The following is a 24,116-nucleotide window of genomic DNA, read 5'->3' on the forward strand; positions in this document are numbered from 1 at the left end:
TACGCCTTCTCAAAATAGTAGGTCTAAGTTAGAAAAATAATACTCTATATTATTTAATTTTCTAAAGTAAGAAATATTTTGAATTAAATTTGTGTTCTAAAGCGACAAATAAAAAGGACCTTACGGAGTACCATTTCAGCACTTCTCACGAATGATGAATGGGTATAAGCAGCAGGAAGATACTGCCCTAGGGCTAAGGATTTAATTTAGACGATTAGACGTGTTTGGCTCAAAAACAATAATATTAGAGTAAATGAAATATTTACACTGTTCACTAGTAGGAACTTCAACGAAGTAAGAGGTGATGTTTTACTTGGAAGTCTTCATTAGTTTAAAATAATAGATCGGTACCATATAGAGTAACTTATTTTGGGTCTCATTAATCGCGACGCTTAAGCTTTAATTGGAAAAAATTAAAGTGATTAATATCAACTTCAGCAAGATTAAACAGAGAAGGAAAGTAAAAGAGAAGGAATTAGCTCAAATTGAAATTAACAGGTGAAAAGTGTGAATATTTCCCTTCATCGTTACAAGTTAAGCTAAGATCATCCTTCCCAGTAGACATGAGCAACAGCTGAAAATGAAAAAATCGTCGTTTTGAGGAATTTAGGCCTTGGACTGATTAAGGAAAGAGACCAACTTTTTCAGCACGACCATAGCATTTTCACTCGTCGGAGCAAACAAATGAAACACATGTTCCTCATCCTTAATCTCCACAACCTCTACTGTCCCTTGCCACCCACTCTTCTCTAATAACTCCTTATAGTACAGTCCCCTGTATTTCAACGGATCTTTTCCAGCAACATAAACAAGTACTTTGTCACACCCTAAGCTAGACAATTTCGGATCCTTTTCCGGGTTCATCAACGGGTCATCTAATCCGGAGCTATTTGGATGAGCAAAAGCCCAGAGCTTCTCAATGTAATTTTTGCAATCCAAGTTTTCAGCCTCACCGTCAATTAAATCAATCCCCCAGAAATACGGACAGGCTAGAAAAATCCCATCAAGTTTGACGCCATCCAACTTTTCCAACCCGACCCGAATTGCTATATTATGAGCAATATTAGCACCAGCGCTATCTCCACCAAAATAAACGTGATTTAAATCAGCGTGGTCTTTTAGCCATGGCTCATGACCTTCACCTTTAGCATGTGAAGCGATCCATTTGAGAGCTAACCATGAATCTTCATAAGCTATGGGTAATGGGTATTCAGGAGCTAACCTGTAGTTAACAGAGACGATTATAACATTGGCTTCAGTTGCTACCAAATTAAGATGCTTATGGTATGAAGGTGAAGAAGCAGATTCAATCACAAAGCCGCCGCCGTGAAAGTAGACGAAAAGGGGAATTTTTTGAACCTGATCGAGATTTTTGGGCAGGTAAAGTCTTGCTGATAGGTTAATTTTTGGATCAATTTGGACATCTTTGATTTGGACTCCGGTTTCAGGATCCAATTCAGCTGGAACAACGCCTTCGCCCAACAGCCTCTCGATTCGGCCATCTTTGTAAACTCTGATCAATGGGAAAAGGTCATGTACTATTTCCGCCATTGCTGAAAGCTAAGTTGCAGGGGAAGGTTTGGTATACTATGCTCAAGTGCTGTGACAGGTACTTACTTTTAAATGCAGGAATTTGGTACTTTTTGCTTGTTTACCTAAACGTTTGGTCCAATTAGAAGACTCAAACACTGTTTGCTTAGTTCCTTTTTAAAAAAAAAAAAATTATAAATATATTTAGAAAAAGTACTATAAATAATAGAAATATTTTATGAAATACAAGAAAAATTGTAGTGAAACAACATTAAACAGTTTCTAGAGGACAAGAGACCTTTTTCATCCTCACTTATTTCTTCTTTTTTAAGACAGTCTATTTTTTTCCTTTTTTCCTAAGATTTGGACCGCTGAAAATAAGTCAATAAGATTGCATTAAAAAAAAAAAATTGTACCACCATATATACGAAAAAAAACAATTCAAGTGAGCGTAGCCCATACGTCATTGTCCCTCTACTGCTTAAATCTTCGCAGAATTTCATGCGCGAGGGACTGAGGGTGCTCATGTGTTTGACAAAATGCCAAGGATTATTATGGAAGAATAATTAGCAAATTGTTAGAACTTGTTAATATCCTAATGATGTGGTCCTAATAAGGCCAACTGTTTCTGGCTTACGTATTTATGGAAAATGACTAGAAAAATCAAGACAAAATACATAAGTTGCCACCTGACCTATGACCCAAATCCCTATTACATACTTTTTAGGAACGAATATTATTTTACACACCTAACCTTTCCAAAGTGCATCTAAGACACACCACTTTTGGCAGCTGACGCGCGCGTGTTTTACACAAAAAAGAGGCGAGTGAATGTAAAACTTTCGGGTCTAAACCATTATCTAAATGTCACATGTCCGGAGCCTTTGTTATTTTTTTCTTTTCTAGTTTTAGTTATTTCATCTCCAAATAATTTGGTCTCTTTTCCACCCCCCCCCCCTTTTCTTCTTCTTCTCCTGGACACCTACTTTGTCATCTCCATTAATTAAACTCTTAAACACAAAAATAGTTTCAGAGCTAGGTCCAAGTTTCAAATTAATTAGTCATCTCCTTCAAGTTTAAATATTTTTAGATATGCTAATGAAATCAGTGACTGATTTTTCCATTTGTTTTCATAATTTTGTTTTTAGATCTGCTGATTTTTTCTTTGACTTCAAAAATTTAATTTTTTTTGAATGGATGTGAAGAAAAGGTTTATAGTGTAGGTTTTGCTCTAAAAATTAATGGCGATAGTGGTGGCTGTCATGGCCAACACTTAAAGCACCATGTGAAAGATCTATGTGAATATTGGCCACGACGATAGTGATGGTTGCCATGGCCAACACTTGATTCATGTGAATATTTTTTTTTCCTGGTGGGTATTTCTATGGCTGTGGGAGTTTAGAGGAGGCTTGGTGGGTATTTCCATGGAGTTTAGAGGAGGCTTGGTGTGGGAGTTTAAAGAAGATGAGAGACGTGGGGGAGGGGGGGTTGTTTTCCGTTTTTTCTTTTTTTCTTTTAAATATATCAATTGTGGTGTAAATTTAGTATTTTTATTTTTTGTTCCTTGAGTTAGGACATGTGTCACGACCTTATTGGTGCGTGATATTACACATATTCTGAAAAACTGGTTAAGAAAAAAGTTGTGTGTCTTAGATACACTTTGGAAAGGTTGGGTGTGTAAAGTAATATTCGTTCCTAGACTCTGACCTTCTCATCCTTCTTCGGCACCGACATAATATTGGCTAACCATGTCGGATATTCTACTACCCTGAGGACCTTAGCTTTGACCTGCTTAGTGACTTCTTCCTTGATTTTCAGACTCATGTCGGGTTTAAACTTTCTGAGCTTCTGTTTTACCGGTGGACATGTCAGATCAGTTGGCAGTTTGTGGGCCACAATAGATGTGCTCAAACCAGTCATGTCATCATATGACCAGGCGAATATGTCCTTGTATTCCTTCAGAAATTCTGTGTATTCTTCTTTTTCTGACGGTGACAAATGAATGTTGATCAGAGTTTCTTTGATATTTTTTTCATCTCCCAGGTTAACAATCCCGGTCTCGTCCAGGTTGGACTTAGGTCTGTTCTCAAAATTTTCAACCTCTTTAACAATCTCTTCTGGTATATCATCTTCCTCTGAATCTATGTCTGTTTGTTGCGTTGTCTTGTTGCATGTCACAACCATTGGTTCATCAAGATATGTAATAGTAATGCTGTATAAGTAAAGTAATGAGAGAAAATAATAAGAGTAAGATTTGTAAGGAAACCGAAATGCTTTGATAAATTTCATAACTGTTTTGAACATTGGAAGATCTTATTGCGAAAATTCAAAAATGCGAAAGGAAAATCAACTAGTAAAAATAAAAGATAGTGCATGATGCTTTGTTCAGCCTTGCTACCCCAAGGCTTTCCGAGCTCTGGTGGTTCTGATTGTCCAATTATTGAGGCATGCTCTTCAGCTTACGGCCTGTATGGAAGGGCCTTCCTCCCCTCCTCCTCGAAAATGACACAACAATCCATGTCATCTTTTTCTAGGAACAAATTCCTCACTGCCGCCAATGTTTCCTCATCTTCCGACCTATAGATAACATCGGCCGGCTGGAAAGTCTGCTCCAAATGTGGTATTGGTTGCTCCAGCGGGTAGTATGGACCGCGCCATGGTGGCGACCAGTTGTTGAATTCCTCCCAAGTATACTCATATCCTAGGCCAAAAGTGGTGCCATGTTTCTTTAGTTTGATAGGCTTGGCGATTCCTTGGAGGTTCTTGCCAAGTCCCTTACCAGGTTCATATCTGCACCAATTTAGTATGCTCTCAATTTTGTTGCCCCACCACTTGTCTTTTTCGACGACATTGACTCGCTCGATGTGGTGATAGGTTTCCCCGCCTATCCTTCTCCTTCCTCCAATCGCTGGGATGGTTTGGCGACTGTATATGGGATTGCTATCGTCGCCGTGAATGATCACCTCTTGGTGGTTCCACTCAAATTTTACCGCCTGATGCAGTGTCTATGCTACGGCCCCAGCGGCATGAATCCACGGCCGTCCCAACAACAAGTTGTAACATGCCGGCACATCTATTACTTGGAAATCGACATCGAACCAAGTAGGCCCCATTTGCAAGCACAAACTAATTTCCCCAATAGTGGACCTTTGGGAACCGTCAAAAGCTTTGACGTTGATGGCCCCATCCTTGATCTCATGCAGCCCCCTTCCCAATGTTCTGAGTGTTACCAACGGACAAATATTGAGGCTGGACCCTCCATCAATCAGGATCCTAGTGATAAAATAATCTTCGCATTGCACGGTGATGTGCAACGCTTTGTTGTGACTCAACCCTTCTGGTGGCAGCTCATCTTCATGAAAAGTGATCTTGTGACTTTCCAATACCTTCCCTACCATGTTTTCCATTTCTCCTCCGGTGATGTTGCTTTGTACATATGCCTCACTCAGCACCTTCAACAAGGCATTCTTATGTACGTCGAAACTTTGCAGCAAAGCTAGGATAGAAATATGTGCCGGTGTTTTGTTCAGCTGAGTATTCCTTGGCTTGTATCTTCCTCCAGAGATCATCGGGCCCGGTTTCAGTGATGGTCGGCCGACCAGTGGCCGCTTACTCGACTCAGCTAAATGCTCCGGAGTATAAACCCGGCCAGTTCTTGTCATACCCTGTGCCGCAGCTGTTTCCCCGAATTTAGCTTTCCCTTTCCTTCTCGCCTCGGCTGTGTAATCCCAAGGTATGACATTTGTATGGAACAGTGTTACGGCCGACATTGTTACTGGGATGGGCACCTTTACTCTGAACGGAGCATGTATTTTGGAGGGTAAAACCGCAATTTTAAATGGTGCGGGTGCGTTTGTTGGAAACCTAAGCTCGACTTCAATTGGTGTTGGCATCTTTGTAGGGGGTGGTGCTTCAAATTCAAGCGGTACAGACATGTTTACCTCGGCCTCCCCAGAAGGCTGAGTCTGGACTACGATCGGATTGAGGGTGACTATCGGCTTCTTTGGTTCGTCACCTTTTGTGATTAAACCGATTGATCCTTTGGGATCCCAATCATCCTCTATTTCAATAATGTGAACACATCTACCCTTATGGTCCGGCAGAGGGTTGTTGCGGACATTCGGAGTAGGCTCTTTTGCTACAATGATCTTGTTATCGATCAGAGCCTGGATCTTATCTTTCAGAGAGCGGTATTTATCAATGGTATATCCCTTCATGCCGGAATGGTATGCACAGGATTTATTTGGATTGACCCACTAAGAAGGGTTTTCAGGGGTTATAGTAGGGATATGGGCGACATAACCAGCAGCTTTGAGCCTTTCATACAGCTGGTCAATCGGTTCAGCAATGGCGGTATACTGTTTGGGGGGTCTGCGGTCGAAATTTGGTCGAGGTCTAGGAAAGTTTTGACGTGTGAGAGGTGATTGATAGTGGGATGGCTGAGCATTGTAGGCTTGGTAAACATGTGCGAGTTGGGAATATCTGGGTGAAATAGGTTGATATGTAGGAGGTGGGGGTGATTGGTAAGTAGGTGATGGAGCTTGGTAAGAGTGTGAGGGTGTTTGGTAATTCAGGGTAGACTGGTATGTGAGTGGAGGTATCAGATAAGCTTGGCATTTGATAGGGGATTTGGCTCTTTGTGCAACTATTACGGCATCTACGTCCTTTTTCTTGGACGTATCACCAGACTATAAAGCCTTATTGGTAGCTTGCAAAGCTTCAAAGTTTGTAACCATACCATTTTTGATGTCTTCCTCGATCCTTTCCCTTAGCTTGATGATGTCGGAAAATTTCTGGCTCTCAATCAACATCAGCCTTTCATAGTACTACGGGTCTTGAGCCCGGACGAAAAACTTGTTCATTTGTTCTTCTTTTAAAGAAGGTCTGATCTTAGCAGCTTCTGATCTCCAGCGAGTGGCATACTCGCAGAATGTTTCCGTGGGCTTCTTCTTTAAGTTCTGGATGTAGAACACATCTGGTGCATTTTTTGTGTTGAACCTGAACTTGTCCATAAAGTCGGACGCCATACTCATCCGGTTCGACCATTTCTTCAGGTCTTGGCTAATGTACCAAGACAGAGCATCTCCCTTCAGACTCCTCATGAAAAGCTTCATGCGAATCCTTTCGTCTTTCCCTACTCCGACCAGCTTGTCGTAGTATGTTCTCAAGTAGACTCTCGGATCCCCTGTACCATCAAACATCTCGAACTTAGGAGGTTTGTACCCCTCGGGCAGTTCGACATCCGGTTGTATACAAAGATCTTCGTAGTTTAACCCTTCAATCCCCTTACTTCCCTCGACACCTTGAATTCGACTAGTCAATCTCTTGAGTTCTACAGCCAGGTTCCTGATGAGTGAGTCTTTATCATCAGACTCGGGTGTGCTTGAGACAGGTTGGGTGGAGGGTGGCATGGTTTCCACATAGATGGGGGTGTTATTGTGGAAATGGTCATTTGTGGAATTCAGAGGTTCTGGGATGAGTAGTGGAGTGTGGCAAGTATTGTAGTGGTGGTGAGGAGCGGGATGGTTTTGTGATTTTGGGATATTTTGTGGAGGCGTGGGGTTCTGAGCATTTGGAAAATTGATATCTGGAGTGTGAGGGAAAATGACAAGTTTGCCAGATTCCAAACCTGATCAAGTTCCTCCTGAAATTTCACCAGTTTCTGCTCAAGTTGGGACACACTTTCTTTGGAGACCTGAGCACCATGAGTGACCTCTACCCGTTCAGTTGAGTTTTCCTTTCTGATGTTGTTCAAATCTTCCATCTTTCCTTTGTTCCTGCTTCTGATAGAACTAGGAGGAGGAGTGGGTGGAGGACCCTTTGATCTTATGGAATATGATGACGATGCCAGAGTGCACGAACTAACCTTTGGGGAGGGGAGTAAATAAACAAAAAGTAAAAACAAAAAGGTAACAAGTCAGTGGGGATTATAAGAAAGTGTTGCGATATTTAAACATATAGTGCAAGAATGTAAATCGCGTCCTAATTTGGGAGCCTCGTTGTATCCGAGGTAGGCCTAGCGACAAATTGATTTGGAGAACTTAGAATGCTAAATGCCTCATTTTATTGATAAAAAGTAGACGAATACCAAAACGACACTAAATAACAAGGAATAAAATGTCACTAGTGTCCATTGGCCTTATTACATTTCATAAAGTAAAAGAAAACTCCTATCTATTTGGTCCCAGAAGGACCTTCCCAGACTCGACATCTTTGGCTTCATCGAACAGCTTCACCAGCTCGCGAAGTCCCAGCAGCAGGTAGGCTCTGGCCAGGTGTCCACCCTCGTTTCATGCAGTATTCTGGCAGTCCTCGATCCTCTTGAGAAACTTCCTTTCCAGCTCCACTAAACCTCGTTCCAGGTATCCTAATCACTTGTTGGCACTAACAACCATGTCTTTCCACTCTTCAATCAGTTTTTGGTGGGCTTCTTGAATCTCATGGTGCTCGCTTTCACATTCCCGAATCCTCTTGCGCAGTTGATTGTATTTGACCTGTGCTTCAGCCCTTTCATCGATAATTCTGTGACCTCGAACAAACTCGGGTTGGCCCAGACCATTGTGATTATCCTCCAGCCAGCCTGAATAGTATGGGGTGCAACCAACATGGTATCTGTCTGGTTCGATAGTATCTCTTCCCATAATGATCTTGCAATGCCACATATGCTGAGCTTGGCACTTATAAGGACTGTCATCAGCTTGGAAGTCAGCCCGGAAGTGGCTCATCTTGTCGACCCTTGGTATAACCTGCTTCCTACCAGTCTGTCTCATAACTCGGAGAAGGACATAAGGGTAGGTTCCTCTCAAACCGATCAGTATCAGAAATGGTGCGTCCTTGGATCGGGCGATGAACTCTTCAGTAGGGAACCACTCGAACATCCATTGTATTTGATTCTCAGTTAGATTTTCAAACAGTTCCACCCACCCCTTGGCATCTTCTGGCTGAGCAAACATGTTGGGCATGTAGTTCATTCGCCTTGGTTGATGGAAGGCTATATGATTGTCCCAGTCTCTACATTGAATCTCGTGCCGATATTCACCCCTTTGAAGATTCTCCATGAGCCAGAGCTGGAGTAGCAAGTTGCAACCCTGGAAGTGTGGGTCTCCTTGTTGACACTTTTCTAAGGCTCGGTATATCTCTGTGATGATCATGGGAACTATGCTAAATGGTTGTCCACCAATTCCCTCCATCAAAGTTTTGGTGACCATGACTAGCCTGGTGTGGATCCTTGCTTTCTTCATTGGAAACACTGTCATCCCCAAGAAGCGGAACATAAAGACAAAGACCCTTCGGTGAATATGCCCCAACGATGTAAGGGCGAACTCATCCGGATATGTACGGTAGGATTTGCTGTGACCGTATCTCTCGTACAAATAATCAAAGTGAATGTAGGACTCCTTCAAACATGTCAAGTCTGGATTCTTCTTTAGGCCCATCATTTTGAGAAAACCTCTACCCTTGCGATTTTCCGGCATTAACAAACCCGGGGTATCCCATGGTACACCAGCCAATCATCCTATTTCCTCTAGCAGGGGTGTCATCTCAATCTCTCCGAAGCGAAACATAGACCTATCACAATCCCAGAACATAGTAGCAACTTCTATGATTTTGTTGTTGGGTTGGACCTCCAGGAGGGAAGATAGATTTCCTAGGTATTTCTAGACAAGAGTCTAATCATTGGAATGAAGATCCTCCCACCAGCTTAGCAACCTTGGGTGGATGTTTGTGACCATGCCGAATCTGGGGACTTCGTACCTCATGTTTCTACAAGACAAAAGGGTTAGACCCTTACCCCCACCAGACTCGACTATTAAATACCAATAATTGGCATAAAAGCATTTAGTTCTCCAAATAAATGCACAAACGTGATAGTGTCCGTTTGGGTTTTGGGAAACCCAGTGGACTTTGGACAAGGCTATCTTAAAGAGTCATTATACGGACAACATAACTGACTCGGCTAGGTTTGGCCATGATGCATGCACAGTTTAAACAGAGTAAGATTTCTACGGGGTTTTAGACTGGTACCCTTGATCGGACAACTCAAGAGGGAAATGCACGGAACCGTCGACTACACTGTTAATTGACTGGTTTTACCGCAAATACGCCTTTGCCGGATTTAAAGGGTGATAATATCGTAAGAGCGCAACCACTTATTATAAGCGTTTGCTATGGTATTTGTTTGACACGAGTGGAATATGATGTTGAAAATATGCTTATGCAATAATTAAAACAAATTGTCACGTATTTGCACGTTTATAAAGTAATAATTACAATAATTTAAAACAATAATAAAGGAGTGCAGTAAAGGAAAACAGTAAAAGAAACAAGAGACAAGTTAGTTTTTTGCAGTAGAAGAGGGAATTAAATGCTTAAAGGTATTAAACAAATAAGGCACATAAGAAATGTAAAGTCACAGTAATAGCTTGAAATGGTAGAAGCCTAAAAGATATCCCCAGCAGAGTTGCCACGCTGTCGCACCCCCTTTTCTCGCGAAATTGGGTTTAAGACATTTGGGAGACAACTCGTTCCCGTTTGGGAATTGGGTTTTGAATTGAAGAGTCGCCACCTAATGATTAAAGTGCATTAGGACACAAGGAGGGGTTTGTTTTGAGTAACCAGAGATTGAGTAAGGGCTTGAAATTATCCCAAGGGGAAGATGTTAGGCACCCCTCAGGATCCACTAGTGTGGTTCCCGGCCAAACTATTATTGTGACTTAAGTACAAATAACACATAGACAAATAAAAGCTTCAAATAAGAGAGGATTTTCATGTAATGATTACAAATAAACAAAAGTAAGAAAAAGGAACTAAAAGAGTTGATTTTCTTAAAAGAAATAGTTTAAAAAGATTTAAAAGAAACAAAGAAAACAAAGGAAAGGGGAGTCCTAGGTTTATTAATAATATGGATCACCTCACACAACATCCGGTAATCACTCCTTATTGAGGGGCTACACGTGATGTTATCGCGTGGTCCTCATATTCATGTCTACCCTTTCCCACCCCATTAAGGTATTAAAGCGCAGAATGGTCTCGTTTACTTATTGCATGCTATTACCCACCCCAATCCTATCAACCCCAGAGGCACTTGGGACTACTAATCCTAGAGGGAGGAGGTATGCAATAAGGCAGATTGGTTTCAAAAGGTAAAACACTAAGGCGACAAACAATACACTTATAACAAGTTTGGGGAAGCATATAAACAAATAGAAGGGCTCAAACAGACCTCCTTTAAACCAAAGAAAGAACATAATATAGCATGACTTGCACGTACTGTTTAGGGTCCGACTAAAACTTAAACGGTGGAGGCAGATTGATTTATTACATAGTTCAGATAAGAATCCCGAATCAGGCCTGCCTGCTGGTTGTAGCTGATAAAAGTCTGACTCAGTTCATAAACTGTCCTATGGCTTGCCTAAGTGTTAGACAAAAACCTATAGACATGATATCTACTGATTTCAGAAAAGATGAAGTATACTGATTTTAGAAAAAGTTTGTTAGTTATTCAGGAAAGACGAGTTTTGACAAAAGATCATAAATTCTGCAGACGTTAGACAATGATTTTAGATTTGTAGGCGAGTGAGACGTTTCAGACTTGGTTATTAATTCTTATAGGCATGCTTTCTAGGCGTTGTTGATTTTAAACCTTTTCACAGACATAGCAAAAGTGCAGAAATCCTATGGGCATGGCATCTAAATGTTGTACTTCATTTAAGTCTATGAACATGATATCTAAATGCAGTTAGTTATTTAAGCCCTATAAACAGGTTTGCTTAGTGACAGATGCATATGCAAGATTCAGATTTCCAGTTAACTATGAGCATAATATCTATTTGAGAGACGCAGAAATTTAACTATAGGCAGGATATCCGTCTGAATGCAGAATTTCAGAAACCTATAGGCAGGATATCTATATGGGTGTAGAATTCCTTATAGGCATAGTATCTACATATGAAAGTGCAAAATTCCTATAGGCAGGATATCTATGTGATATGCAAAAATCAGAAATTCCCTTTGACCAGGATATCTACCCTTTTACATACATAGTTATCCCCCCTTTTTCACTAACCATCCCCGAGAGTTTTATTACAAAACTATTACAACCCAGAAAAAGTAAACTAAAAAAATACATCAGAAATTAAAAAGTACAACCAGGGAGAGCCTGATTCAGACTTCCTGTCTGAAGTATGAAGTAAATCAACTCCAAGAGATAATATTCAAAGCCTTTCTCCTATTTGGGGTGTGTCAGAGTTCCCTAAGAGTCTCATATGAACTCCGGGCAGTGCTTACACCCAAATGTATCACGGATTAAGCCATGGTGCAGTGTGGAAGGGCCAGCCCTCAGGTGTCCAAGTTCAGAGGGAGCTCGAGGTCCCAAGGCAAGGCTCACAAGAGGGGGCAGAACTTAGGGACTAAGAGAGAGTGCACGTGCAGAAGTAAGATTCTGAAAGGGGAAAAGAGAAAAATGAAGCAGCTCACATCATTACACATAAGGGTATAGGGGAATGGGAAGTTGCAAGAGGTAACAGAAAAGCGGGCTGAAGGGCAAACCCAGCAATGGGAGATGCTGGCACACCCTCTGGCCTGTTTGCTTAGAGGTCAAGACCCCAGTGGTTCAAACTTAATTCATGGACAACAACTTACATTGCCATGCCTTAAGTCACCACTCAAAACACATAGGGGTGATAGAGGAATGAGGGTTCATAACAAAACACACATAAGGAAATCAGCATGCTAATTTAAGTGCTGAGATATACAGAAATAGTAGATGAACATGGATACAAAAGCAGTAATTACACATTGTTGTGGTGCTAAGAATTAAATCAGAACATACCAGTTTTCAGGGAAACAAGTAAAGGAAAGCAGTAAGTCTTGTAAAACATGCCACAATGCAGTCAAGAAGAGAATATTATTAAGAGAGAGTGTGAGTTTAGAAGGATTCTGATGTTGTAGTGTGTAAAGAGGGTCATGCCTTTTATTGTGTCAAAAATCAAGCAGAAATAAGGCAAGAAAAACAGTTAAGGAACCGATTGTCAATCAATTACATAAGGCTTCCCTTAATTAAGGGATTCAGATTCAAACGGATGAAAACCATTTAAGGAAAGAAATTGAGTAAGCACTTTGTGCACAGCATACAATCAGGGGCAAATACATAAAAGGTTATTTAAGGACAAGGTTTTGAAATACACGGTTTGTGAAAATAAGGTAAGCAAATCAATTAACAAACAGTAAATCAAAAGTGTCCGAGATTTTGCATGAATGAACCGAGTCAGAAAAGATGAAGAAGGGTTTTAACTTAGGCCGAGTAACAGGGAGAATCACAAACAATGGAAAGAAATCAATCGAGCCATATTCAGAAGGAAGTTTGCACTAATTGCAAATTTGAAAACCATTTAGAGGAAAATTCATCATATATAAGGAGCATGTGAGCATGAAAGAAGACTGTCGTGTAAATCAGTAGAAAAAATCTAGTGTAGAAGAGTTTAGCAAAAAGTTCAGCATTGTATGAAAACAAAGATGTTCAAACTCAGTTCAGAGACTCAAAGTCAGTCTGAAAGAGTTAAGGATTCTAAAATATAACCCTAGTTCAATCAAACCTCGGCAGAACCCCCAAATTATAGGGTTTCCACATTTAATCAAGTGCAGAGATGAGGAGGCAAGTAGTCAAATTGAAACATGTTTAGATGTTTCAGAAAAGAACTGAAACTTCTAACATGCTTCTTCCAGCAATAGAACTCATGAATAACATGTAAATACAGTAGAGGGGTTCAAGGCAAACAGAGTAAAGAAACTAATTCGAAACATGATGAGAAGAGACTGATAAGAACAGTAGAAGAAAGCATGCTTAAGAAGATCCTTTTAAAAGAAACAAAGTTCAATAGAAGAAAAATAGTAAGAACACTTAAGAACACGGTAGAAGAATACAGTAGGCGAAACATGCCAAAACATAGTAGAAGAAAATAGCAAGACATAGTAGAAAAGCATACAAGAGCATAATATAGAAAGCACAATAGAAGAACATACAAGAACGGAACATAGAAAGCACAGTAGAAGAACATACATGGTAGAAGGAAAACATAGAACACAGTAGAGACAAATACACACAAAAGAAAAGGAAAAGAAAGTCAGAGAAACACTTAAGCATTTTCAGAAAACCCTAAATCGTAAAAGAACGATTTTGAAAAGTAATTTTCGAAAGAAAAGTTAGGGAGATTGTTTGAAAACTCAAAGAGAGCACATATACACAACGGATCTAAAGAGATCGGAGAAAACCTCGAAGGGTTAGGGTTTCAGAAGAACCCTAGAAATGAGAAAGGCTTTGAAAAGGTCACTGATCTGAGTCGGAGAGATCAGAACCAGGCTCAAAACACCATGGTACGCCGGAGCAAGGCCGGTGATGACTCTGGAACCTTGAATCAGCAGAGGTCTGGGTGCAAACCTTCGAGGCCAGGCCTTGAATCTTCAGAGATCAAGCGTGTAAGAGCAACATGAGGTAGGTATAAGACTCCCATAGCACTAGAAGCCATGGATTCCGGTGGCTTTCAGGGTGGAAGCGATGAGAGGCGGCTAGGGTTTTGAGAAGACTCGAGAGAGTTTGAGAGAGTGCAGGGTTTCAGAGGTGGCTGGGGTTGTGAAATGGTTAGGGGTAGGGGGTAGGTTGGGATTAAAAAAGGAAAGGGTATTTGGTGGTCGTTGATCATTTTGATCAACAACCTGGATTAATTGAGTAAGTGGGGCGGTTTAACAGGGTTGGGTCAGGGTATTTGGGTTTAACATTGAGTTCATTTGGAGGTTCAAATAAGGCTAAAATTGAAATAAACGGGGCTAACATTTAAATAACCATTTTTCTTTTATTTATTTTATAAAAAATAGTAAAATAATTTCTGAAAATAAATTAAAGGTACTAAAATGATTAATAATATGTAATTATCAAATTAAAAATACTAGAGTCAATTTTATAATTATGAAAATAATTAAATCTTAAAATAGGCTAATATCGCAATTATACGCAGTTTAGCTTTAAAAATACTAAACAAATTTGTAAAAATATGTAAAAATTATTCCAGCATATTTTAATATAAATATGAGAATTCAATAAGTGAATCACCCAAAATAATAATTTTGGGGATAATTATTGGGTTTTTCTTGATAAAATAGGGCAATAAATAGATTTAAAAATTTATAAAAATCAAGAGAAAAATAGTAGACCTTGGGACATACTTATATATGCATATACCTGCTATTTTGAAAGTATTTTGCATATAAAAATATACAAAAAAAAAATTGGGTATCAACAGATAACATAGAGACTGTCATATACACCTCCAAATTATATCACTTAAAACACTAGAATATAAGTTTCAGAGTTGTAGATTAGAACGATATTACCAGCCTTCTTCTCAAAACCCGAAGAAGTGAGGTCTTCATGCAAAAACCAAACCCTAGCTTGAGATTAGCCCCAAATTGCTTGAATCCATTACGAAACCAGGAATTTCAGTCGACCCAATTGACGTAAGAAGGGATTCCAGTAAAAGCCCCAAATTTTCTGTCGCGTGGCGGATTTACCGAGTTTTCGAACTTTACCCAAGAGACCGATTTTAGTGAAATCTTCGAACGATTTACCGTTGAAGATGAAGTTTACGTGACGAGGAATCAGAATCCCCGCTCTGATATCATGTTATGATGAAGCTCAACGAGCTATGGTGACTCCATTGGAGTCATACCTCAGAAGCTTCGAGATAAAGAAGAAGAGAAACAGAGAAATGAAGTTTGGGAAAATATCTGCATATCCTTTATTTCTCCACTTGTTTCTGTATTTATATTTACAAGGAAATGTATGTAAAAATGAAAGAATCAAATACTACACTTAAAATGAAAGAATAAGGAATAAAAGCACTGGGCCGGGTCACGGTGTTGGGCCAGCTGTGTGTGCAGTAGACTGGCTCTAACAAGTATCGGTCGTTTTGCTGCTCTACCCTACCTTGCTTCCCAATTTTTGATAAAAATGCAAAGAGAATAATATTTGAAGTTGTTGATCAACTTAACACGTTTAATATTTGGAAACAAAGAAAGCATTAAGCAAATGGAAATATTATTAGTAATCTGTTTAGAGACCAATTCTCTTATACTTCTATTTTATTATATAACACTAATTTCTTTTTAGTTGTTAAAAAACATATTCATATTTAGAGAAAAAATTTAATTTTTATTTTTATTTTATCATTATATATATATATATATATATATATATATATATATATATATCATTGTTTACCCTTTAAAATGGTTAATAACTGAATTTATACGTGGTTTTAAGGATATGTGGATTAATTCAATACAAGTGATCAATAACGTTAGATAAGCGAATTAGAGATAAAATAAATAACCAGACCAGTTGTGATGTTAAGTCCGAGCTCGAACCTGAGCTTAGTGATTGTTCTGCCTTTGATCTGGAGCCAAATACTTATGAAGAACTATGAGCAAAATTAAGAACTTTGAATAACTTAGAAGCAGAGAAAACAAGTTTATATTGTATTGATATGCGTGTTACCATGTGTCTCTTGAATAAAAATCACCTCTTTTATATAGTAGAAGAGTTTCATCCCTAGTACAATTCTAAGAAAGGTGAACATCTTCTTTTTCGTTAATTAGTGATCTGTTGCCGAGATATACGCCGTGATATCCGGTTGGCCACGGAAATCATGGCCCTTTATTAGTCGTGTGCAGACGTTTGGTAATGCTTTATGAGGTCTTGGAGCTCGAACTAGATCCGGGGGGTGTGGTCTCGATGGCTCCAGTGGTAGGCGCTTTATTCGGGACTTAGTACGAGTGGTTCCTAGCTTCGATTCTGATTCCTTGTGGTTATATCCTTGCTTTGTTTGCCCCACAAGAAAATCGGGGTGCTCATTAGCCCCGGTTTTACCCGTATATAGATAGTCCCCTCGTTTCTCAGAGAGTACGTCTACCTAAATGATGAGAAATGATAGATGTCCGCTGGTTCCTTCCTCCGTACGATACGACCGAAAAAACAAAAAAGTCAAAATGTCCCATCAGCCGTGTAGTTCTGACTTTGGACACGTATCAACCATCGGCTGATTGTCTTCGAATGTGAAGCGTCGTGTACTCCCCTATAAAAGCTTCTACCCTCTATTCTTTTTCCATTTTCCTGTCAAGCTTCCACCATCGTATTTCCTAGCTATCACCAACTTCATTCAAACCTTTATATCTTCCTCTTTGATCTTCTAATCTTCGTAATTGTTCTTAGGTTCTTACCCAGATTTTCTTCAAATCTTCATACTATGCTTTTCACCTTTAAACTTGTTCCTTCAAACCTTCATACTTTTTCTTTAAATTTTCAAACTTTATCAGATAGCAATGGCTAAAACGTCCAAATCAGTTCCTCACCAAGTTGCCTCTTCATCTTCCCACCCGGTCACAAATGCTGAGGTGGCTGCTTTCGAGGCGGCTGTTCCTGAAATGGTCGCTCCCGAGGTGGCTTTCCCTTAGTAGATGTGTACTGTTTCCTGCTTCGAGTTTGTACGAGCCTTTGCCGGTAATTCCGACGACTCGATATGGTCCATCCCAATTTGGTCCCAACTTCCCCACGTTCGAGTTTCGGGTGTGTAGTGTTACTTTTCTTAACACCAAGTCCCCAATCTTAAAGTGTCAGAGGTTGGCTCTTCGGTTATAATATCTTTCTATCCGCTGTTTCTGGGCGGCCAACCGAACTCGGGCGGCCTCAAGTCTTTCATCCAATAGTTCCAGGCTCGTGCTGCTGGCCTCACCGTTCGATTCTTCGATCGCATATCGGAACTGAGGTTCGATCTCCCACTTCGACTACTATTAATGCTTCGACACCATAGACCAATAAATACAAGGTGGCACTGGTACTAGACTTCAAAGTTGTACGATATGTCCACAAGATTTCGTGTAGAATTTCCTTCCATTTCCATTTGGCATCGATTAACCTCTTTTTCAAGTTTTGAAGTATGATCTTGTTTGTAGATTCTTCTTGTCCGTTCCCGCTAGGGTGATAGGGTATCGATAGTATCTTTTTAATTTTGTGGTCTTCGAAAACTTGTTTACCTTCGTGCCGACAAATTGCTTCGCATTATCACACACGATCTCGGCCGGTATCCCGAACCGATATATTATGTGGTCCCAAATGAAGTCAACGTCTTCTTTTTCCGGAATTTCTCGAACGCTTGAGCTTCGACCCATTTAGATAAATAATCGGTCATAAATAGTATGAATTAAGCCTTACAAGATGCCTACGATAGGGGACCGACGATGTTCATTCCCCATTTCATGAATGACCATGGGGACAAGACCGAACGGAGTAGCTCTTTGGGTTAATGGATCATCGGTGCGTGTCTTTGACAGCCATCACATCTTCGTACAAAGTCTTTTTCATCTTTCTCCATGTCAATCCAGTAATAGCCGGCTCTAATTAATTTCCGAACCAAAGATTCCGTCCCCGAATGGTTTTCGCAAGTGCCTTCGTGAACTTCTCTCAGGACAAATTTGGTATGTCCCGGCCCCAAGCATATGGCGAGCGGGACGTCGAATGTTCTCCTGAACAGATTCCCTTCGGACAGGCTAAACCTGGTCGCCTTTGTATCTAGAGCTCTCGATTCTTTAGGATTCGAGGGCAACTTCCCATTCTTCAAATAATCTATGTATTTGTTCCTCCAATCCAAAGTTAAACTTGTCTAGTTTACTTCGGCATGGCCTTCTTCTACCACCACCTTCATGAGCTGTATGACTATTCCCGAACTGAATTCATCATCATTAACCGATGACCCCAAGTTAGCGAGAGCATCGACCTCGCTATTTTGATCTCGGGGCATGTGTTATAGGGTCCATTCCTTGAATTGATGCAGCGTTATCTGCAACTTGTCCAAATACGTTCGTATTCGTTCCTCTTTTTCTTCGAACGTCCCATTCACTTGATTTACCACAAGGAGGGAAACACACTTAGCTTCGACCACCTCGGCCCTAAGGCTTTTAGCCAATTCGAGACCTGTAATCATGTCCTCATACTCGGCTTCGTTGTTAGTCAATTTCATATTTCTAATAGATTGTCTAACTACATTACCTGTAGGTGGATTTAGCACGATGTCGAGCCTGGACCCCTTTGCGTTCGAAGCACCATCCCTAAAGAGGGTCCAAACTCTCGAGGTATCCCTGAGGTTAACAATAGTTCCCATTCGACTTCGAGTATTAAGGTCGGCGTAAAGTCGGCTACGAAGTATGCCAAAATTTGTGATTTGATGGCGGTTTGGGGTCGATACTCGATATCATACCCACTAATTTAGACTGCCCATTTGGCTAACAGGCCCAAGTTCTCGAGTTTGTGCATGATGTTCCTCATAAGGTAAGAGGTCACGACACATATGGGATATTGAAAGTATGATTTTAGCTTTCTGGATGTGCTTAGCAAAGCGAGCACCAATTTTTCTATGTGAGGATACCTTGTTTTGTCCTCGCTTAGAGTTCTACTAACATAGTAAATAGGGAATTGCGTACCTTCCTCTTCCCGGACCAAGACTCCACTTACTGCCACTTCAGATACCACCAAGTAAAGGTACAATTGCTCATTGCCTATGAAGTATGGAGCACGGGTGGACTCGAAAGGTACCGTTTGAGTTCTTCCAAGGTTTGTTGGCACTCAGGTCCAATAAAAGTTATTCTTCTTCATTAATAGTGAGAAGAACCGATGGCTTCTGTCTGAGGACCTCGATATGAACCGGCCTAGGGTAACTATACACCCGGTTAGCCTCGAAATGGTCTTTACACTGTCCACCACGATGATGTCTTCTGTAGCTTTGATTTTATCGGGATTGATCTCGATCCCTCGGTTCGACACCATGAACCCGAGGAATTTTTTGGATCAAACCCCGAATGCGTATTTTTTCGGGTTTAGCTTCATATTGTAGCTCTTTAATATGTCGAAGGTTTCCTGTAAATGTTCCAAATGGTCCTCTAATCGCGATTTCCTGCAAATGGATAACAATTGATTTATACGCGATTTTAAGGATATATAGATTAATTCAATACAAGTGACCAATAACGTTAGATAAGCAAATTAGAGATAAAATAAATAACCAAACCAGTGGTGATGTCAAGTCCGAGCTCGAACTTGAGCTTAGTGATTATTCTGCCTTCGATCCGGAGCCTAATACTTATGAAGAACTATGAGCAAAAATAAGAACTTTGAATAACTTAGAAGTAGAGAAAACAAGTTTAAATTGCCTTGATATGTGTGTTACCATGTGTCTTTTTGAATAAAAATTACCCCTTTTATATAGTAGGAGAGTTTCATCCCTAGTACAATTCTAAGAAAGGTAAAAATCTTCTTTTTCATTAATCACTGATCTGCTGCCTATACGGGCCGAGATATACGCCGTGATATCCGGTTCACGAATATCAGGGCCCTTTGTTAGTCATGTGCAAACTTTTTGTAATGCTTTCCGAGGTCTTGGAACTTGAACCGGATCCGGGGGGCGTGGTCTCGATGACTCCGGTGGTAGGCGCTTTGTTCGGGCCTTAGTACGAAAGGTTCCTAACTTCGATTCCTATTCCTTGTAGTTATGTTCTTGTTTCGTTTGCCACACCGAGAAATTGGGGTGCTCATTAGCCTCGGTTTTACCCTTATACAGTCATAAAATTCATACATAATTTAAGAATATTTTTTTGTGTGTAAAAATATTTCTCTTTTTAAAATTTTATGGCAACTTAACACTTATATAAATAATCCATGATATGCGCGTAACATCGCGACGCTACGGGACTAAGAAAGTGTTTGGCTAAGCTTATAAGCTGGGCAAACCAGCTTATAAGCACTTCTCGGATTATCTACGCGTTTGGCAAAATTAAAAGTGCTTATAAGCCAAAAGACATAAGCTGGTCACCCCCAATTTATGATTTTTTAGCTTATAAGCACTTTAAGTTTAACCAAAAATTTTACTATTTTATCCCTAAAATATTCCTTTTTAAAATAAAACTCATGTATCCCACGTCACACATATTTCTTCACTGCAAACCTATTTCCTCATTGCCTCACGTATTGATTCAAACCTAAACCCTCTACCTCTTCAAGTCTACAATTCTCACTTATATTTGAGGTAAGCAAATTCTCTATTTCTTTGCATATTTGTATTTACGTAAACACCAGTGTCCTCCATGGTGAATCCTATACTTACGATAGTTGAATGTTTTAGTTTAATTTGTCACAAACAATACGCATTAAGTGATTGTTTTTTCTTTCAAATATTTTGTCCTATTTTGATTTATTTTTCTATTGAAATTGTTTTGTCAATTTATTAATTATTCTTATATAACTAATGATTATATGCTTATCATAAAAATATCTTATCTAATCATAATTATAGTTAAAATAAAATAACAAATAGAATATTTTATATTTGAATCTATCTCAAATCTAAAATTTTGAAGAAATTACACCTTTATAAATGTAAACAGTTCTAAGGTTATTTAAGTCATTTTAACAGAAAAAGAGCTTATCAGCACTTTTTTATCAAACACTGCAACATCTTATTATCAATTTCAGCATTTGTATCCAAACACGTAATTGCTTATTTATTAAATCAACTTAAGCACTTAAAAGTGCTTTTCAGCACCTAATGCTTTTCAACTACTTCAAATCAGCTAATCCAAACGGGCTCTAACTCATTAATCATCTCAATTAAAAGATGAAAGCAGTATGAACTGTACGCGATTGGTAATCTATACACGATAGTATATCGTTAGCTAATCGCATTTAGTCTCTAGAAAAGCCAATTGCATGATCTTGTAAGTTTAATAATCGACTTGATAAATAGGTACACGTTTTTTTTGCGGGGGGTGGGTGGGTGGGGGGTGGGGTAGGCCATTTTGCAATCGTTGAACCTATGTGTTAGCTTTAGTGGTGGCAAAATGGATAAAAAAAGTGTTATTCATCCATATCATCCACTAAAAAAAAGGTTGAATAATGAACTTTTTAAAAATGGGTCAAATATAGGATATTTGTTAGGCCATTTTTCATTTTTGCAATCGCTGAACCTATGTGTTAGCCAGTTAGTGGTGGTAAAATAGATTAAAAAATCGTATTATCCATCCATATCATCCACTAAAAAATGGGTTGGATAATGAACTTTTTAAAAATGGGTTAAATATTGATAAAAATCATATTATGCACGTAGATAATGGATAACTAATGGGTTTAACTTTTATATTTGTAAAGACACAAATTGAGGGTTCTTCAAGATTGGAAGACTAGAAATTCTCTCAAAAGTGATCATATTCAAAAATTCATGGATAATATGTAGTATCCCGATAATATGGGTGACCATATTATCCCGATAATAACTCATTTTCTATATGTATTAAATATGGGTCGGGTCAGATAATTTATCCGTTTTTATATTACTCATTTTCGATTCGCATATATTCGACTCGACCTGCCCGTTTGACACCCTTATAGCCTGTTTGGCCAAGCTTCTTTTGGCCAAAAATGTTTTTTTTTTTACCAAAAGCACTTTTGGCAAAAAATTGAGGTGTTTGGCCAAGCTTTTGTAAGGAAAAAAAGTGTTTTTGAGGAGAAGCAGAAACAGTTTTGGAAAAGCAGAAAAAAGTAGCTTCTCTCCAAAAACACTTTTGAGAAAAATACACTTAGAAGTAGTTTTTTAAAGCTTGGCCAAACACTAATTGCTGCTCAGAAGTGTTTTTCAAACTAATAAGCCAAACACAAACTGTTTCTCACCAAAAGTACTTTTAGAAAAAACACTTTTAAAAAAAAATACTTCTCAAAATAAGTTTCTTTTTGCAGCCCGGCGAAACGGGTTATTAGTTAGCCTAGGTAATCTACACATGGCAGTTGATCCTTAGCACTATTAGTTTTAGAAAAGCCATGGCCTTTTGGGTTCTGAAGATTTTGCGGAGGCTACAATGTGTAGGTAGGCACGCCAATATTATCTACCCCAGAAACTGCTTTAGCCATAAAGACGACAAACACACCTTATCACTATCACCGTCCATTCTTTCTCCCCTTTAAATCCAAGCATCACTGCTCCTTACTCCATCGCCTTCTTTACTGCAACTTCAATCAAAAGAATGGATTCTACCCCATCATCCGAAATTGTTTATGAGATCCCAATGCTTTTTCAGGTCTACAAAGATGGCCGTGTCGAAAGGTTTCGAAAACATGACTTTGTCCCTCCTTCCGACAATCCAGTCACAGGTGTCCGATCCAAAGATGTTATCATCGTACCAGAAAACAACGTCACAGTACGGCTTTACCTTCCTAAAATCACCCAAAACGACCAGAAATTTCCACTCCTTGTGTACCTCCACGGTGGCGGGTTTGCAATAGAATCGGCGTTTTCTACCTACTATGATAGTTACCTTCACTCTGTAGCTGCAGAAACCAATGTATTTGCTATATCTGTCGAGTATCGATTAGCCCCAGAACACAAAATTCCTTCGTGTTATGATGATTCTTGGGCTGTCATGAAATGGGTTGCTCAGCACGCAAATGGTAAACAAGGAACTGAACCATGGCTGAAAAGCCATGCCGACTTCTCCCGAGTTTTCTTGGCAGGTAAATGGGCCGGTCGGGTCAAATTTAAGTCGATGAAAACGCGTCAAAATCAATAAATGAATCGTGATAATCTAGACTGGCAAAGGTTTGCACGGATAATTTTTAGGGTTGCGATGAGCTAATGACGGAGCATAACTCAATTCACTCAACTTGACCCTATCTTCTTTTTCACCACCTAAAAAATATGAAAGTCTAATATATTTTTCATGAATCATTAGGTTAAATTCTTTCCCGTTTACATAATTTGTATCTTCATATTTGAATTTGTACATTTGGGTCTTTTTGGTCGATTAGGGGTTACGCTAGTTTGATTCAGCAATTTTAAAAGTTATTTTGAATTCAACTTGTTGGATCAAGCTAATAACGGGTCATAACTCAATCCGTTTAAAGATGAGCAAGTTGAATTAGTTACAAAAAATGTATTGATTTTGCCACCCCTTTTGGCAGGTGACAGCGCAGGAGCCAATATTGCTCATAACATGATGATGCGGGCAAGCGTAGATGAAGATAAACTTGGAGATGGCTTGAAACTTGTTGGAATGGCACTGGTCCATCCCTATTTTGGTAACAATGGGCCAGATAGAATTTGGTCGTATTGTTGCCCTGAAAATCCGAATACAGATGACCCAAGATTCAATCCAGCAGCTCATCCAAGTTTGCTGTCTAAGCTTATTTGCTCAAAGATTTTGATATGCACTGGGGAGAAGGATTTTATAAGAGATAGAGGCTGGACATACTATGAAGCGCTAAAGAAATGTGGATGGAAAGGTGAAGTGGAGATTAAAGAGACAGAAGGAGAAGAACATGTTTTCCATTTGGTTACACCAACTTGTGACAAAGCTAAGGCCTTGATGAAATGGCTGGCTGATTTCTTTCAACAATCAAGTTGAATTCTTGTTGTGTAACATTTCTGTACTAGTTTTGTTGTACCTCTTCACTTTCTCGGAATAAAACTTGAAGTGGAAATGCAAAGAAGAATTTAGCATAA

The 24,116-nt window shown here is 39.5% G+C and overlaps 2 protein-coding genes across 2 annotated transcripts; one reads left to right on the forward strand and one right to left on the reverse strand.

Moving 5' to 3' along the window:
• Positions 1-461: 461 nt before the first annotated feature.
• LOC104224045 (2-hydroxyisoflavanone dehydratase-like) lies at positions 462-1,652 on the reverse strand. Its single transcript, XM_009775602.2, has one exon. The coding sequence runs from the start codon at positions 1,549-1,551 to the stop codon at positions 607-609; it is 945 nt and encodes a 314-aa protein (XP_009773904.1). The 5' UTR covers positions 1,552-1,652; the 3' UTR covers positions 462-606.
• Positions 1,653-22,438: 20,786 nt separating this feature from the next.
• Positions 22,439-24,116, forward strand: LOC104250197 (probable carboxylesterase 12). The gene is made up of 2 exons (XM_009806768.2): positions 22,439-23,128; positions 23,576-24,116. Exons 1-2 carry the CDS (start codon positions 22,642-22,644, stop codon positions 24,016-24,018), a joined length of 930 nt encoding a protein of 309 aa, XP_009805070.1. The 5' UTR covers positions 22,439-22,641; the 3' UTR covers positions 24,019-24,116.

The sequence above is a fragment of the Nicotiana sylvestris genome, chromosome 1 (assembly GCF_000393655.2).
Source record: "Nicotiana sylvestris chromosome 1, ASM39365v2, whole genome shotgun sequence".
In the NCBI taxonomy this organism is placed as follows: domain Eukaryota; kingdom Viridiplantae; phylum Streptophyta; class Magnoliopsida; order Solanales; family Solanaceae; genus Nicotiana; species Nicotiana sylvestris.

Coding starts and splice junctions, on each gene's coding strand:
- LOC104224045 (XM_009775602.2), bottom strand. CDS start 1,551: ATGGCGGAAATAGTACATGACCTTTTCCCATTGATCAGAGTTTACAAA.
- LOC104250197 (XM_009806768.2), top strand. CDS start 22,642: ATGGATTCTACCCCATCATCCGAAATTGTTTATGAGATCCCAATGCTT. Junction 23,129..23,575: donor CTCCCGAGTTTTCTTGGCAG/GTAAATGGGCCG, acceptor CCCTTTTGGCAG/GTGACAGCGCAGGAGCCAAT.